The 14291-nt window shown below is 46.2% G+C and overlaps 9 protein-coding genes across 9 annotated transcripts; 2 read left to right on the top strand and 7 right to left on the bottom strand.

The window, feature by feature from the left end:
- Positions 1-372: 372 nt before the first annotated feature.
- On the bottom strand, positions 373-1452 carry J7337_001831 (uncharacterized protein; the record flags this gene model as incomplete). The annotated part of the gene is made up of 1 exon (XM_044819564.1): positions 373-1452. One exon carries the CDS (start codon positions 1450-1452, stop codon positions 373-375), a length of 1080 nt encoding a protein of 359 aa, XP_044687266.1.
- An 888-nt stretch (positions 1453-2340) lies between these two features.
- On the bottom strand, positions 2341-3055 carry J7337_001832 (uncharacterized protein; the record flags this gene model as incomplete). Its single annotated transcript, XM_044819565.1, has 2 exons — positions 2341-2350; positions 2472-3055. 2 exons carry the CDS (start codon positions 3053-3055, stop codon positions 2341-2343), a joined length of 594 nt encoding a protein of 197 aa, XP_044687267.1.
- Positions 3056-3515: 460 nt separating this feature from the next.
- Positions 3516-4445, top strand: J7337_001833 (uncharacterized protein; the record flags this gene model as incomplete). Its single annotated transcript, XM_044819566.1, has 2 exons — positions 3516-3655; positions 3695-4445. The coding sequence occupies 2 exons, from the start codon at positions 3516-3518 to the stop codon at positions 4443-4445; spliced, it is 891 nt and encodes a 296-aa protein (XP_044687268.1).
- Positions 4446-4546: 101 nt separating this feature from the next.
- On the bottom strand, positions 4547-5956 carry J7337_001834 (uncharacterized protein; the record flags this gene model as incomplete). Its single annotated transcript, XM_044819567.1, has 2 exons — positions 4547-5747; positions 5805-5956. The coding sequence occupies 2 exons, from the start codon at positions 5954-5956 to the stop codon at positions 4547-4549; spliced, it is 1353 nt and encodes a 450-aa protein (XP_044687269.1).
- Positions 5957-6498: 542 nt separating this feature from the next.
- J7337_001835 (uncharacterized protein) lies at positions 6499-7128 on the bottom strand (the record flags this gene model as incomplete). The annotated part of the gene is made up of 1 exon (XM_044819568.1): positions 6499-7128. The coding sequence occupies one exon, from the start codon at positions 7126-7128 to the stop codon at positions 6499-6501; it is 630 nt and encodes a 209-aa protein (XP_044687270.1).
- An 83-nt stretch (positions 7129-7211) lies between these two features.
- Positions 7212-8372, bottom strand: J7337_001836 (uncharacterized protein; the record flags this gene model as incomplete). The annotated part of the gene is made up of 2 exons (XM_044819569.1): positions 7212-7848; positions 7876-8372. The coding sequence occupies 2 exons, from the start codon at positions 8370-8372 to the stop codon at positions 7212-7214; spliced, it is 1134 nt and encodes a 377-aa protein (XP_044687271.1).
- A 95-nt stretch (positions 8373-8467) lies between these two features.
- J7337_001837 (uncharacterized protein) lies at positions 8468-8974 on the bottom strand (the record flags this gene model as incomplete). Its single annotated transcript, XM_044819570.1, has 2 exons — positions 8468-8516; positions 8544-8974. The coding sequence occupies 2 exons, from the start codon at positions 8972-8974 to the stop codon at positions 8468-8470; spliced, it is 480 nt and encodes a 159-aa protein (XP_044687272.1).
- A 1276-nt stretch (positions 8975-10250) lies between these two features.
- Positions 10251-11435, top strand: J7337_001838 (uncharacterized protein; the record flags this gene model as incomplete). Its single annotated transcript, XM_044819571.1, has 2 exons — positions 10251-10523; positions 10587-11435. The coding sequence occupies 2 exons, from the start codon at positions 10251-10253 to the stop codon at positions 11433-11435; spliced, it is 1122 nt and encodes a 373-aa protein (XP_044687273.1).
- Positions 11436-12074: 639 nt separating this feature from the next.
- On the bottom strand, positions 12075-13526 carry J7337_001839 (uncharacterized protein; the record flags this gene model as incomplete). The annotated part of the gene is made up of 2 exons (XM_044819572.1): positions 12075-13139; positions 13317-13526. The coding sequence occupies 2 exons, from the start codon at positions 13524-13526 to the stop codon at positions 12075-12077; spliced, it is 1275 nt and encodes a 424-aa protein (XP_044687274.1).
- Between the last annotated feature and the right edge of the window lie 765 nt (positions 13527-14291).

Raw genomic sequence — 14291 nt, forward strand, 5'->3', positions numbered from 1 at the left:
GGAGCGGGAAGTTACCCAACGGTTTGATAGTGACTTTCTTTCCGATGGGGAGTTGGAAAAGGTGTTGGCAAATGGAACGCTTCCCTGAAGTGCCAAGTAGTGGTGCTGTGATATTTCTCTTGTATTTTGGATTTCCCGGTTATGATATGAATTACGGTGTCAGAATAACTCATCCTAGACCTCGCTGAGATCGTCGGGTTCTCATATTCATCACAAGAACTGACTGAGTTCGTGGCTAACTGTTAATTGAATCGGTGGAATGACCATCAGTCTACGAATAAACACCCTTCAAAGACAACGTCTGAATATGAGTCAAGTCGGAAAAGAGGCTTTAAGTAATCGCTATGCTTATTGAGACTTAATAGATCTTCGTTACAAATCTGCCCTTGCATCTTCTCCAGCCCATGCCCTTCTAATGACTTCCCGGATAAGATCTCGATCAATCTCCCTGGGATTAGCATAAGACTTACTGACAGCAATATCAGCTGCCTTATCAATATCCTCTTCTTTAAATCCAATGGACTTCAAGCTTCGTGGAACACCCAACTTGTTGAGCAGTGTGTTGAGACCGCGTAGAGCATCTCCCTGGCTGTCTGGAAACACCCCAGCCAGGGCCTTCATGGCCTGCGGAACCTTGGGGGCGTTGTACGCCAACGCATGCGGGAGAACAATAGTATGCGTCTCGGCATGGGGCAGGTTGAAAGAGCCACCTAGTGTATGGCAAAGCTTGTGATGCAGAGACATTCCAACGCTGCCTAAGCAAGTTCCGCAGAGCCAAGCGCCATATTGGCAAGTCGATCGTGCCACGATGGAATCGGGATCGTTGAGTAGCTCGTATGATCCGTTTGCGAGAGACCTCACACCTTCGACGGCCATTAGACTAACGATAGGGTTCAAGTTGGGAGCGTAGAGCGCTTCGACGCCATGCGCGATAGCGTTGATGATGCTGGTGAGCGACATGGGAAGTGGAAGCGTGAGGGTCAAGTTGACGTCGTATATAACAGTTTTAGGCAAGATTTCCATCTGTGTCTTGGTCGTCTTAATGCCATCAACAGTTTCACCAAGAATTGGCGTCACCTCGCTACCAGCGTATGTAGTCGGGATAGAGATATGGTAGATGCCCTTGCGGAAGCTGATCGCCTTGCCGAGGCCGGTGGTACTACCGCCACCAATAGATACCAGAACGTCGGGGTTATTCGTCTGGCAAAACGCGAGGGCCTTCTCGGTGATATTCAAGGGAGTGTGCATTGTGGCTTCGGAGAAAATCCAACTGTCTTCGACGTGCGACTCGAGAATATCGGTGATTTGTTTGGCTTGGTCGAGTTGGTAGGGCGTCGATAGGACGAGGGCCCGACGGAAACCAAGTTGCTGAAGGCATTCCGGAAGTTGACGGATTGAACCCCGTCCAAAGATGATCTTGTGAGGCAAAGGGCTGTACACAAAGGGCTCCATTTTGATTAAGCTAATTTGCTCTTGGGAATATAGTTAGAGATTGTTGCCGTTATAAGTATTGTGTTCTTTTCCTGTAGAAACACCAAGCTTTCTTTACTTTGTCTTAGTTCCGAACTTCCGGACTTCCGGTCCCTGACCCGACCCGGCCTTCGGCGTTGGGATTTCACCGGTGCTCCTTGGTGGGGACGGCTGAATAAACCAAGTTTGACTCTGCTAACAAAGCAACTTCTGAGGTAGCCGGGATAGCATGGCGGATATTTGCTAGGTCACGACCTAATCTTCCCCGCCTTTCACCCTGTATATGGAAGACCTGTTGTAACAATGGTTCACGGTCTGTTAAGACTCGGGCTACGTGTGCATTTACTAACAGTAAGGAAATATAGGTCAATTAAATAAATATATCACTGTAATAGGTCAGAAGCAAATCTTGATGTGGGATGCGCTTACATTAGTAATATAGTAATAGACTATTATTATCATTATACCTTGTTAGCATATATAAGGATTCTTAGCTTTCTGGATTAAGTAAAAGACTACTTCGCTCTATATGGGAGCTATATAAGACTTCTGAAAGTTAAAAAAAAGCTGAAATATAGTGTTAATACTAACGTTTATATAAATAATTTAACACATTAAAATAATATATATTCTACGCGAATATCTTGCAGACCCTAGTTACTATCTCGACAAGATGGCTATGTTTATGCTCATCTATCTATATCATAGATTGAGAGAGTATTTAGATTATCTAGTCCACGTCCATTTCCATATATACCATAGTACATTCTTTTTTGCAATCCCACATTCCTACTGGGACAGTCCCACTCCATGCGGTGCGGAAACCTCTTCTTTGATAATATGCCTCGTTGTTTAGTTCCCTGATAGCCATCAATACCAACTTTGATTTGGCTGTGCCGTGGATCTTTCCTTCAGGCGCTCTGATCTTTACCCCTGCCATAGTATCCTTCTGTCGATTGAGGTCAATTCCCTGCAGTGCGATGTTGGTTGTTGAGCCTGACAGTCCTAGCCCACGGATCAGAACTTCATTGTCTGCAGTGATATTTCGCACCCTCGGACCGTTTGAATCACTGGACACCAACCACTTGATCTCGCTCAACACTTGAGCACCGAGTCCAGCAGCCTGACAATGCGGCGACACAGCAAACGCGGTGACTTCGAACTTTTGTACTTCTTCTGCTCTCCGCCCCGTCGTTCCCCCACTGTGTCCTCGGTTTTCCACCTGACTTTCCCATTCACTGCCACTCCGATTCTTGCTCCATTGCGCGTATGTTTCAACATCCCCTTCACCAAAATCCTTCACACTACCCGTTGCAAGCACTTCGCATAGTTGTGGCTGTTGATCCGCTCCATCTGAAGTGACACGGACCAGGACGATGGTAAACCCGTCAGCGCCAATGATATCTGCTAGCTGTGCTGGATCTGCCATGCGAAGATGACTGGTCCCAAAGATCTCGGGATATGCACAATACGTTGCAGTATACGAATCATTCAGGACCTTCTGGATGGCTTTGAGGAGAGGAAGATTGAATGGGGTAGGCGTGACATGTTTGGGGAGCAGGAGAATTGGAATAACAGCTTGCATTTTGACTTTTCGGGAAATAAGAATACAGTAGTTGATTTGAAAGCTTTCGTTTCTGTGCACCAGAGACACCCCTCATTTTATTAACTGTGTGTCCGGTCTAGAGTTTATCCGTTAGAACCATTGTAATTAAGTCATTTATTAAAATCTCTATATATCTTATATTATTAATTTAATCTATAAGTTAGCTCTTTCTAGAATGAATTAAGTTTTATTAAAATTTAATATAAAAGATTCCAGGCGGCAATTATAAGTATACGTCTTGATGTTATCGCAATGGTTAGACTGCACTACGGAGTAGTGGAGTAGTGGTTATGTGCACGGTCCGAAGTTTATTACCCCGCGCCACAAGAAGGCCCCTCGGATACTCCCAAGTTGCCGAGACTCCGCGTTATAAACTCCTCATTTCGATCCTGTTCATTCACTTTCTATCCAGTATATTGTAGAGTAGTCTCAACCAGCAATGGCTACAGATATGTTGCCGGGCTTCACTCGCCAATTTATCGAGACCGCAGATGGTGTTTCCATTTTTGTCCGCACCAAGATTGATTCGGGAAAACCCCCTCTTCTTCTCCTCCACGGGTTCCCTCAGACACACGTCGAGTATCATCATATCATACCCTCCCTGCTACCCCACTTTAGTGTTATTCTCTTAGATCTTCGTGGATATGGCCAGTCAGCTATCGTTCCTAGCACCAACGGATCTGGCTATTCCAAGCGGCTGATGGCTAACGATTGCATCTCCGTCATGTCCCAGCTAGGATACAATAAATTTCTCCTCGTCGGACACGATCGCGGTGCCAGAGTTGCTTACCGTCTTGCCTTCGATCACCCTGAAGCAGTCTTAAAAGTGGTTGTTATGGACATTATCCCAACTGCAGCTATGTTCCAAGGTTTTGGAGACGTGACAGCTGGACTGAAAGCTTACCACTGGCTCTTCCTCGCCCAACCTGACCCATTCCCCGAAAAAATGATTCAAGGCGCGGATAATGGCAAGCACTACTTGGAACATACCTTGGCGAGTTGGACGAGGAAGAAGTCACTTGAGGACTTTGATGAGAGGGCACTCGAGGAATATAGAAAGGCGTACTGCAATGAAAAGAGGATCCATAGCACTTGCGAGGATTACAGAGCTGGAGCGTTCCTGGATAAGGTCTATGATGAGAAGGATTTACAAGAGGGAAATAAGATACGGGCTCCCATGTTGGCTATTTGGGGCAACGCCGGAGTATCTGCCGAGTCTTTGCAAAACAAGTCAGAAGGGCCACTTGAGATCTGGCAGAAGTATGCTCGAGACGTGCGTGGCAAGGCGTTGGAGTGCGGGCACTTTATTCCTGAGGAGGATCCAAAAGGCTTAGCTGAGGTACTGATACCATTTCTCCTCGGGGAGTAGCCAAGGGACTTTTCATATTATCCTGAAGCCTTGACAAAAGAGCTTATAATAATGAATTAATAACGCAAATGAAAGAACTCTATTCAAATCACTGGCCTGTTCTATCGCCCTCCCCACGCCACAAGCTCCTCATGGCACCTCTCCCATCCGTCAAAATACGGAAACCTGTAATCCCCTCCAAGTTTCGACTTTGCTGATCGGGCGAGATACTCGAGAATCATGTTTCCCCACAACCAGGTCAATGCCCCCTCGCCCGGGTGTGTACCGTCTTCATACCAACTCCCCATGAGACTAATGATACGACCCCATTCAAACACCTCATGTCCATACTGCTGTGCCAAAGCGCGTCCAACACGGTCCATCTCAACGACCATGATATCTCCTGATCCAGTCTTTTGGTGATATGTCAAACTTCGCCACATCATAGGCGTGTCTGGGAATTCTTTGATGAGCATCTCGGCATACTTCTTCGTGCGTGCTAAGAAGAAGTGCAGCTCATCCCAGACCATTTTCCGGTGTCTTCCGTTGAGGGTGACGTTTTGTCCTTCGTGAAGCTTCTGTCCGCCGACTTGGAATCCTCGTTGATCCCAGAGCCCATTCTGCCACAGGATCAGATCGGGTCTTCCGTTGGGACCCTGAATATCTCGCTCATGTGGCTGCCAGAGCTCTTCCCAGCGTCGCTCAAAGGGGATGATTCGCATCTCCTTGTACCAGAACCAATCGGGCCTGTAGGTAAAACCACCTGCAGAATGGAAGGCGGTGAAAGTAAGGTTGAATGCTGGTATATGGCAGACACCCATGGGCCACTTCTCTATCGGATGAAGCTTGGGGAAGTCCATGTCGTGGCCAAACTCATGGCAGACATACCTGGCTGCTCGCCTGTCGATAGAGTCACCGAATGATACGACTCGACGGCCCCAGAGCCATCCAAACTCAGCATCGTCTTTCATCCTGTGATAGTCCTCCGAAGTTGCGTTCGTGATATGCGCCATCGCTTCCTTTCGACGCTTGTTCTCTTTCACCGCTAGCTTCATCCATTCTATAGGTATATCTGATCCTTTAAAGAATGTTCGCGGGACGTCTGTATCGTTGAAGATAAGGTCTCCTCCCTCGTGGGGATACTCTGCAGTTTCGGGATCCTCAGAGTCGAGAAACTTGTCTGTAAACGGCAGCCATCGTGTCTCTCGGTATCGCTCTGTTTCTGCGGGGACGTAGAGATAGCCAGGGCTGCGATAGGGGTCTTTGCAGTTCCCGAATTTTCCGTCTTTAGGGTCAGCTTCGGCTGTAGTTCGTGGAGCAGAACTATTGGTCGCAGGTGGTTAGTAACATCTGATGCCATTTGTATTAGTTTGCACTTACTCGCTGCAAAACTCTGCTGCCTTTGCATGGGCATAGTCCAAAGGTGACTTGATCGTGTCTGTGTAAAATGCAAAGAGAAGGAAGAACAGAAAGACAATGCCTGTCGACAGAAACCACAGCTTGTATGCTGGACCCGCAGTAGCCACAGCCATTGTGACGAATATCAATTTCTGGCGGGAGAAAAAGGCCAACAAGCCTCAATATTATGAGGACAGGGCATGACTTCAAATAGCCGAATGATCAAGGCAAGGGATGAAACAACCTTCTTTTTAGAGCCAGGTGTTGGAATGGAGATAAGCAGGGCTGAATCATTATTTCCAGCCACCAACGCCACTAGACCGATAACCTAATCGAAGCCTCTACGAAAGGGAAACGGTGTCTTTGCATTGACAATTATACTGGATGACTAGAAAATGGGATATGCGCCACCAGTATTCACCTGAAACACTCGATTTACCCCTCGAGAACCGTTGTCGCTTGTGATCTGCGACCCCTTGCAGCCGGCGACGAGGGTCACACGCTAATTGGTGGAGCTGGGAATGCATGTCCCTTGTGGCTTACAGCATGGAGGAATTGATTCCCTCTTTGTCTAGATAGATAATTAATGAGTGTTTAATTCCGATACTGCAATTGAAATACAATATTCTATCGACACAAGACATATAAATACCTCTACTAACCAGCGTTATAGCGACTATATACTTCCATGATGCACATAAACAACCCGAGGAGCAGGCCTCTCATTCTCCTCCTCATCCAGCGGCACGATATCCCTTGCCGATCTCCCGCCGCTCAATCCATCTTTAGAGTCACTTTCGCCATCTTTGACGCTCGCAGCGGACTTTTTGACCGCCCACATACGAGCATCCGTAACCCAATTATTACAAAGCTTCCGAACAGCGTTATGCAACCCTCGACACACAGATCCATTATCCATACCAGAATCTTTCAACTCCTGGTAAACTGTCTCCGCAACATTGACGCATGGCTCATCACCAGCCTCCCGGAGTGCTGCGACCACATGCCTAAAACCAGCCAATCTGCATGCACTGATCAAGTGCAGACTCTCATCTATCAGCCGTTTATCCTTAATCTGACTCGTTCCGCAAAGGCCAGGAATGGTGGATTGTCCCGCAGCTTGAGATTTAACAGATCGAACACTGCCAAGGACTGTGTCTGTCCAATCCTCAAGACGTAGCTGACTCTCGAGCGGGTTTGTCTCATCCGTCTCGCCGTGACCGGCAAAGTGGAAAATGTCACAGTCCTTCAGTTCTTTGAGGACTTCCTGAGGTTGTCTTTTTGCTTTTACAGTACAGAGATCCATCGATTCGCACAGCTTCTGAACCATCAATATCTCTCTTGGAGCATAACGGAGGCTGGAACTACCCGGCGTTCTCTGCATAGCAACTACAACCGCCTTCGCAGAGGAGTTCGGTTATCCTTCGACACTCCTTCTAGAATAGCGTTCGGCGATGAGCTGTAGGACAACATGACTCTGTCTATGACGGTACTGCCAGCTTGATCTTGGTGATAGCCTGCTGCATGCAGTGGTAAACGACTTAATACTCCTGTAGGTATCCAACGTATTTGCGGCCATTCATCAGAGGGCATCTGTGAATAACCAAGATGATCAAGAATAGGGGCTGCGATCGTATCCCAGAGCCACTCCAAAGTGTTCAGACTCCCCAGGTTGCCGTCCCGGAGTCTCTGTTCTAAGTCTTCTTCAGATAGCTTAGGGAGGGGCATGGTCTTCACGACGTGTTTAATGATGAAAGCATCGCAACGGAAGCTGACATTGATAACCAGAATTGGGCCGCTCCTGGTAAATCCCGTGAATCCGGTATTGACTGGCTTCTGGCGGGCACCAAAACTGTCCATGAAATCGTCCACAATTTTTCTTGCCTCAAGCCGACTTGTAAGTTCCGCTGTGCCAGAAGTAGGCTCATCGGAAATGGGATTTAGTGGCTGTACAGCATTGTCGAGCCGTCCTACACTGCTCAAAAGTGTCTCTTTATACGCCGGCTTCGAATCCGCTAATTTTCGACTGTCAAAATCAAGACGAAGATCCTACAAAAGATCTGCGGCGACTCCCCGACCCCTTTCTAGTAGTGCCAGAGTGGCAGCCTCAGGTTTCGCGGCTTGAAGCGAAAAGGCTGCGGCGAAATATGCAAGACGGCTAATTCTCGAAAGAAGGGATTGAGCTTCCGACCATCGCAGGTAGCGAGTTATGTAGGCAGGGATCAGTTCGTGTGCATATTCAGCAATTTTCAGGCCCTTCTCCCAGTTCTCAAGAGTTTTGTATGACTCCATCAGTCGCTGTGCTAGAACCAAAATGTCTGATATGTTTGCAACCGGCATAAATACCCAAAGGTCGCTCTCATCGGCTTCGATAGCCTTGAGAAGGTCGTCCTCACATTGTGTAACCTTGTACTTGGTGGTGTAACATAGCCCCAATAGGCCGGTAACATCGACGACTTGAAAGGCTTCTTGCGCCTCAAGACCCGCAGCGTCCTGTGCGTAGCGGATGGCCTGCTCGATATCGGCGAGAGTGCCACCGTCATGATACATAGCTAGATAGCAATTTGCCAGACTTTGGATGATCTGAACAACATCCGAGACTTCCAGTTACTTTCGAGCTAGGTCGAGAGCCTTCTCTAGATTTGCTATGGCCAGCCTCGCGTCTTCTGGCGCTCAAATCGGATACGGTAGGCACTGCCAAGTCAAGGCATCTTGATATACTCCGGGAGAGGGGAGCTTATATAGCGCTCGATGGCATCGTCAATGTCTTTGATGTCCCTCGTAATCATGCACTTGAAGCGGTAGGCACTAGCGAGGCCTGGTAGAACCTCCTTGTCGTGAAGGTTTTGATCTTTCGCTTGCTCGAGTAACTTGATGGATTCTTGTAGATCATTTTCGTCCTTGAATACTCGGTAAGCGGCAAGCTTAGAGCATCCAAGATGACGTAGCCAATTTGCTCGTTCAACGGCGTTGTCCCCTGCAAGGCTGAGACATTCTTGATGTACTTCCAATGCCATCTTAAAGTCATCAAGTTTGTAGTTGTAAAACAGCTTATTCGAGTACAAATAGCCGAGCCGACCAAGAAAGTCGGGGCGCAGAGAGTCTGCCGAAGAGAGGTGACTGATGAGATCTCGCAATTCTGAGACTGCCATATCAAGATGATTGAGACGATCTCTTCCATCTCTGCTAACTCGCCGTTGTTGCCTATTCCTAGCTCATATACAACCCAAACAACAAACTTGTTGTCTTTACGCGATGAAAATATAGCGCTGTGGGAGGATGGGTTTGATTGCGACAAATAAAGGTCACAATGTGTAGAATGCTGAGATTGCTCAGCCGTGCACGTGCTTATCGCTTACATCGTGGACAGACTGATTGCATACTAGTTTAATGTTTACAGTGACCATAACTGCAAAGACATCCCGGTGTATATAGAGCTGCCGAAGCCTTCGGGACAATTAATTGTCATGGATACCGGCTTAGGGTAGCTCTGTATGCTTCCCGGAACAACAATAGCATTTCTTATCAGTAGTAGACCCGCTACGATAGGATATTAATGATTGATAGGTCAGTAAAGATAGACAAGAGACACGTGAAGTTTAAGCTTAATTTAGAAAGCGACTTAAGCGGAAGTTAACGCTTATATTTCTCACTATTATAATATTTAAATTCTATAGATAGAGAAAAGTTAGTTTATCCGTATACTAAACTATAGATTTAACGATAGAGTGTAAAAAACTAATTTTTTATTATTAGTTATAGTCTCGATCTATCTGCCTATCATCTCTAAGTAAACTGTTTTACTAGAGCTTATAGGCTAAAAGTCTTAAGCTCTGGATCAAACTACTATAATATAAAAGGGCTAAAGTTACTATAAGTAAGTATGCTAGAGCCCTTAGCCTTACCTTAAATAATATATAACAAAAAATGTAAAAGAGCGAGATATTGATATTATAAGCGCTTTACTAGAGGGTTCAGTCCGAGTCGGGTAACCAGACAAAGCTCAAAGCATTTATTTCACCTGAGAGCCTGGGCCTGCATATCGGTGGATCTGTGACTCACTCTTGAATCGATTCTCCTTGTTTCCATGACCCTAGTTCAGACATGGAAGGAGACTCACTTTTTACGCAATGCAAACGCACTAGGGTCTAACACCCCCGTCACGCTGTCAGACTTTAAATCACATGAACCGCCGATCACCTCCATTAATCACTAACTAGGTGAGATTAAGCATAAAACAGTGGCTGGCTATTGGCGCACGTTTAGTGCGGCTGAAGTGATCTCCAGGAATATGCCTTGAATCCGCATGACCGGCGTAAATTTCCTCCTTTATAATTCTGCTTACCTTGCCCATCGTTTGCGCGATTTACCATCTCTTGGTTTTCTCATCCTTCGAGGACCGTGTCTTAATTGTACGCCATAGTCAAGATGGCATATCTCGGAATGCTTCGATTCCAGGTCTTGATTATTGTGCTCCTTGCAAATGCGCTCTATGTGCAGGGGCGTCGAGGTGGAGGAGGCGGCAGCGACTACGACGGCGGATCAAGCGGCGGTGGAGGAAGCAGTGACGGCGACAGTGGCGGTGACAGTGGTCCTAGCCCCGAGGAAAAAGCGCGTAGTGACCCGTGTCGGATGGAAATTGGTCATATCAGTCCAATATGGCTGCATCGCTGGATTGGCACGTACTATAACGGAACAGTAGTAAGTTTACAAAGTTTCCTTTATCTCGAGGTCAGGGCATGCTGTTGTCTAACACTAAAATAGGAAATTTCGCTCGAGCTCGATCGTTGCAACGGGACCTGCCAGAAGTCAGAGAGTAAGGCCAACTGGGAGCTGACAGGCGTGCTGGCTATACTAGATCCTTTCCATTCCGCTGCAGGCAATTCAAGACCTTATATCCCACGCCCCAAGAATCCCTTTCTTGGCGTTCTCTATGGCTGGCCCAAGGACACCAACCAGTCCGAGCTCCTCGCACAGCGGGACGATACATTCCTCCCGCCGCCGGTTAACCTCGCCATGGAAACCGTATCAGACTTCCACTACAAGGAAGTCATGTATGGGCTCGATCCGTCCGATACTGTGAGCCGGAGCAACCCAACCTGCCGGGTGCAGAACGTAACCAATACGGACAACGGATACCAATTTGAATGCGCATATGATGGGCTTGGAGTCTACAGAGCAACCGACAGCAGCCAGTTCTCATCTCCAGTACTCAACTCCAACGGAAGCAACCACCTTTTGGTAGAACCTGCAAACAACACTATGCTCTCTGGAAGCTTTGATCCTCAGTCAGCTGAGTTCCAATGGAAGGGTCCCTTTCACGCGTTTGCTGGAACATTTGGTAAAGATTCCATAAGGAAGTCTTACTCAACCGATCGTAACCGTATAAACGAAGATGAAACGGCTTATACTGGTGATTTTACAGTTCTCTTTAGAGGTACAGTGGACCTCGAGCATAGCCATGAAATGGTGGTTAAAAACGGGCGTGATGTGAGCTGGGATAAGGATAAAGAAAAGGTTAAAAATATTACTTATTGCTCTGCGGCGTCTGGAAGATTGTCTTACCAGCTATGGGGGCTCGGTTTATTTCTGTCTTTGCTTTTGATAGTTTAAACCTGAAATATTTATAATCTCTCTAATAAAGACATAGCCTTACAGCAAGTTAGAAGATAGTAAAATAGACTGTTTCCAGTTCAGTCGGCTCCTTAATTAAGTAGATCATTTAGCTCTCTCTATGAATCTTTATCTTAGTTTTAATAGTATAACTAGCCTTTAATAGAGAAATTATTATTAATATATTATACTTATAGTAAGTGCGATTAAAGCTAGATTTATTACTAGATATATTTAATAGATTAAAATAGATTAAATAAACTAGATTATTATTATGTATTTTTAGCTATTTATCGCTGAGATCAGCGTTAAACCAGTTGACGCAATAACTATATATATTTTCAGGGCATGATGTGTACTAGGGCGGTAAGATTGAATGTTAGAGCCTTTCTTAAGTCCCTATTGATAATATGTCAAGTCAACTCGACATTGCTACCTATCTACTGGACTTTCAGGCCTAGTTCTTGTTATTGATAAATAGTTAATTGCTATTAATACTGGCATAGAGCAGAGCAGCATGCGTTACGTATTAACTGGTGCATGTTATTGGGAAGTAGCAGAAACCAACAGGTATACGGAGAGCTTTATAGGCTATATCCCAAACACTAGGTCGCTATCCTAGGAATGCAGGTATTGTCCTCAAACATGTGGTATCATCTGCAACCACGAAGGTGTCCAGTAAGCCCCTATCGGAAGCGCTCTCAGACTAATGAATGATTCGATAACGAGAAACGTTCTAGAGAGACTATATCCAAGAAAAATCAGATGTGCCGGAAATTTGTATAAAGTTGCCCACGAGTCATGTGCAATAGACTCATACTTGAGATACCGTTGGGAAAAGCCAAGGCCAAGGACAGAGATTATCAGGAATATTGGCATCGAGACGATGATATCAATAGATGCAATTTTCCAAAGAAGCTTCTCGATGTCAGTGGGAAATAGTATTTGTGCCGTTCCAAGATGAATGCCGCCGTATAGACCCGGGAGAACGAGGAGGAGGACTAGCAGGATGGGGTTATCGATAATGAAGCTAAGAATCTGATCCGGGTCAACCCGGCTTTCTTCTGAGTACTGAAGATTTCCGGCAGATCGTAAAAAAGCGTTGTGAAAGTTTTGATCCCGATATCGAGCTCTTTGATGACTGTCACGGAACGGTTGTGGCTCCTGAATTTGACCGTCAAGGTTCTCGATTGCTCGTATAACATGGTTCCATCGTTGAATATCCTCGGCATAGAGATCCACGGTCGGAGGAACTGGCTCAGCCTCAACCCACTCGGTAACCCAAATACTGTCCGGGATGTCCCAGGGATCATCGTATGCATGTTCATTGTACCACGAAGGCAGAACCTTTCGCTGAATAGTCTCCGTTTCCCAACTAGAAGATCTGGCAACGACCCCAAGACCTGATGGGAGAACCTCGCCAGTTTTTAACATGATACGATTTCCGTCATCTTCAATCAAATTGATTTGTTGAGCTAAACCTTGATCATCTTGAAAATACTTGCGTCGAGACGTATCGGTAGAGTGCACCCAGACCAGCGCAGCTTGGCTTTGGCTATCATTGTGTTCATCGGCTAATGGTTTGGCATATAAAATAAACTCATCGCTCTTATTCCAGTGGAATTGTTCTTGAACCATGAGGGCAACAATGTCCTCAAATTTGGTCGTGTCGACAGAATCTGGGTCCAACAAGTCTTTTGGCTTCTAGGAGGAGAACAGTTAGTATTAAAATCCCGCACAACGGATTCTAGAGCTGACCTTGATCCAGAACATAAACATTACAACCGCACATATAACGTGTACCATTGTGTGTATCTCTAAAAGCGAGAGAGGAAGCCCATATCCCAGACGAAAAATACACTGAGTTGCCATCCAAAGGACCTGCGTCATGACAAGAACCTTTTGCAAAGTATCTGCTTTGCTCTTGTCGTTGATCTTGGATCGTTCAATGGGAAGGAAATGGCCCATTCTTGCAAGTTGTAGAACACCGTTGACTGATAGCCGTAATGTGCCAGACTGCAATGTTCCTCGAGCTGCCCAATGTCCTGTGAAGTGCTCAAATTTACTGACGTCGACCTCGAGACCACCCATCATGACGAAAAAGCCATATCTTATATCAAAACACGGAACCTAGGTGAGGTCTTTAGCCATCGACGACCAGAATCATCTGAATCGGGAGTCCTGACCTTGATACCATTTTGTTCTTCCGAATCGCACAATAAAGTGCTGTCATTTTCAGGCTGGTGTTGCTGCCGCCATAAAAGCGTCAGCTCTTTAGAAAGTCGCCTGGCTTCAAGAAACTGTGACGAAGCAAGATAAAGCACGATTTCAGGAGCCACGAGCCCGATGACTACCCATTTGAACTTTTCCCGGAGCATTGGAAGAGCCTTTGTATCGCCTGGGACGTTAAGATGAAGCGCTGTGTATAGGCAAGCGATCAGAGTGATAACGCAACTCCAAAGAATATTCATCGTGCCGCGGATTTCTGGGCTTCCGACAAAAGACGGAGCCTCGATAAAGCGCAATGCCGTATCGTTATGAGCTTTCAGGTGCTTGAAAATTCGGTCTTTTACGAACTCCAAGCCGGGATCTTCGCGCCACCCGATATCCATGCTTGAGACCTTGTCATGAGTTTCGAAAATAAAAGCTGAGATGTTACAATGATGAAAAAGAGAAGAAAAAACAATTGCAGCCTGATTTTGAGAAGACTCAGGCTGTGTGACTTTGTCTTACACACCATGCAAGCCACAGCGCCAATCCCTCACTTCCACATCTCAGCCCCAAGCCTTGTTGACTATAAATAGCATTAAAATACTTGGCATTATGTAGCATATGGCCTATCGTTTAGTGAAGAGC

Source organism: Fusarium musae, chromosome 1 (genome assembly GCF_019915245.1).
Source record: "Fusarium musae strain F31 chromosome 1, whole genome shotgun sequence".
Taxonomy (NCBI): domain Eukaryota; kingdom Fungi; phylum Ascomycota; class Sordariomycetes; order Hypocreales; family Nectriaceae; genus Fusarium; species Fusarium musae.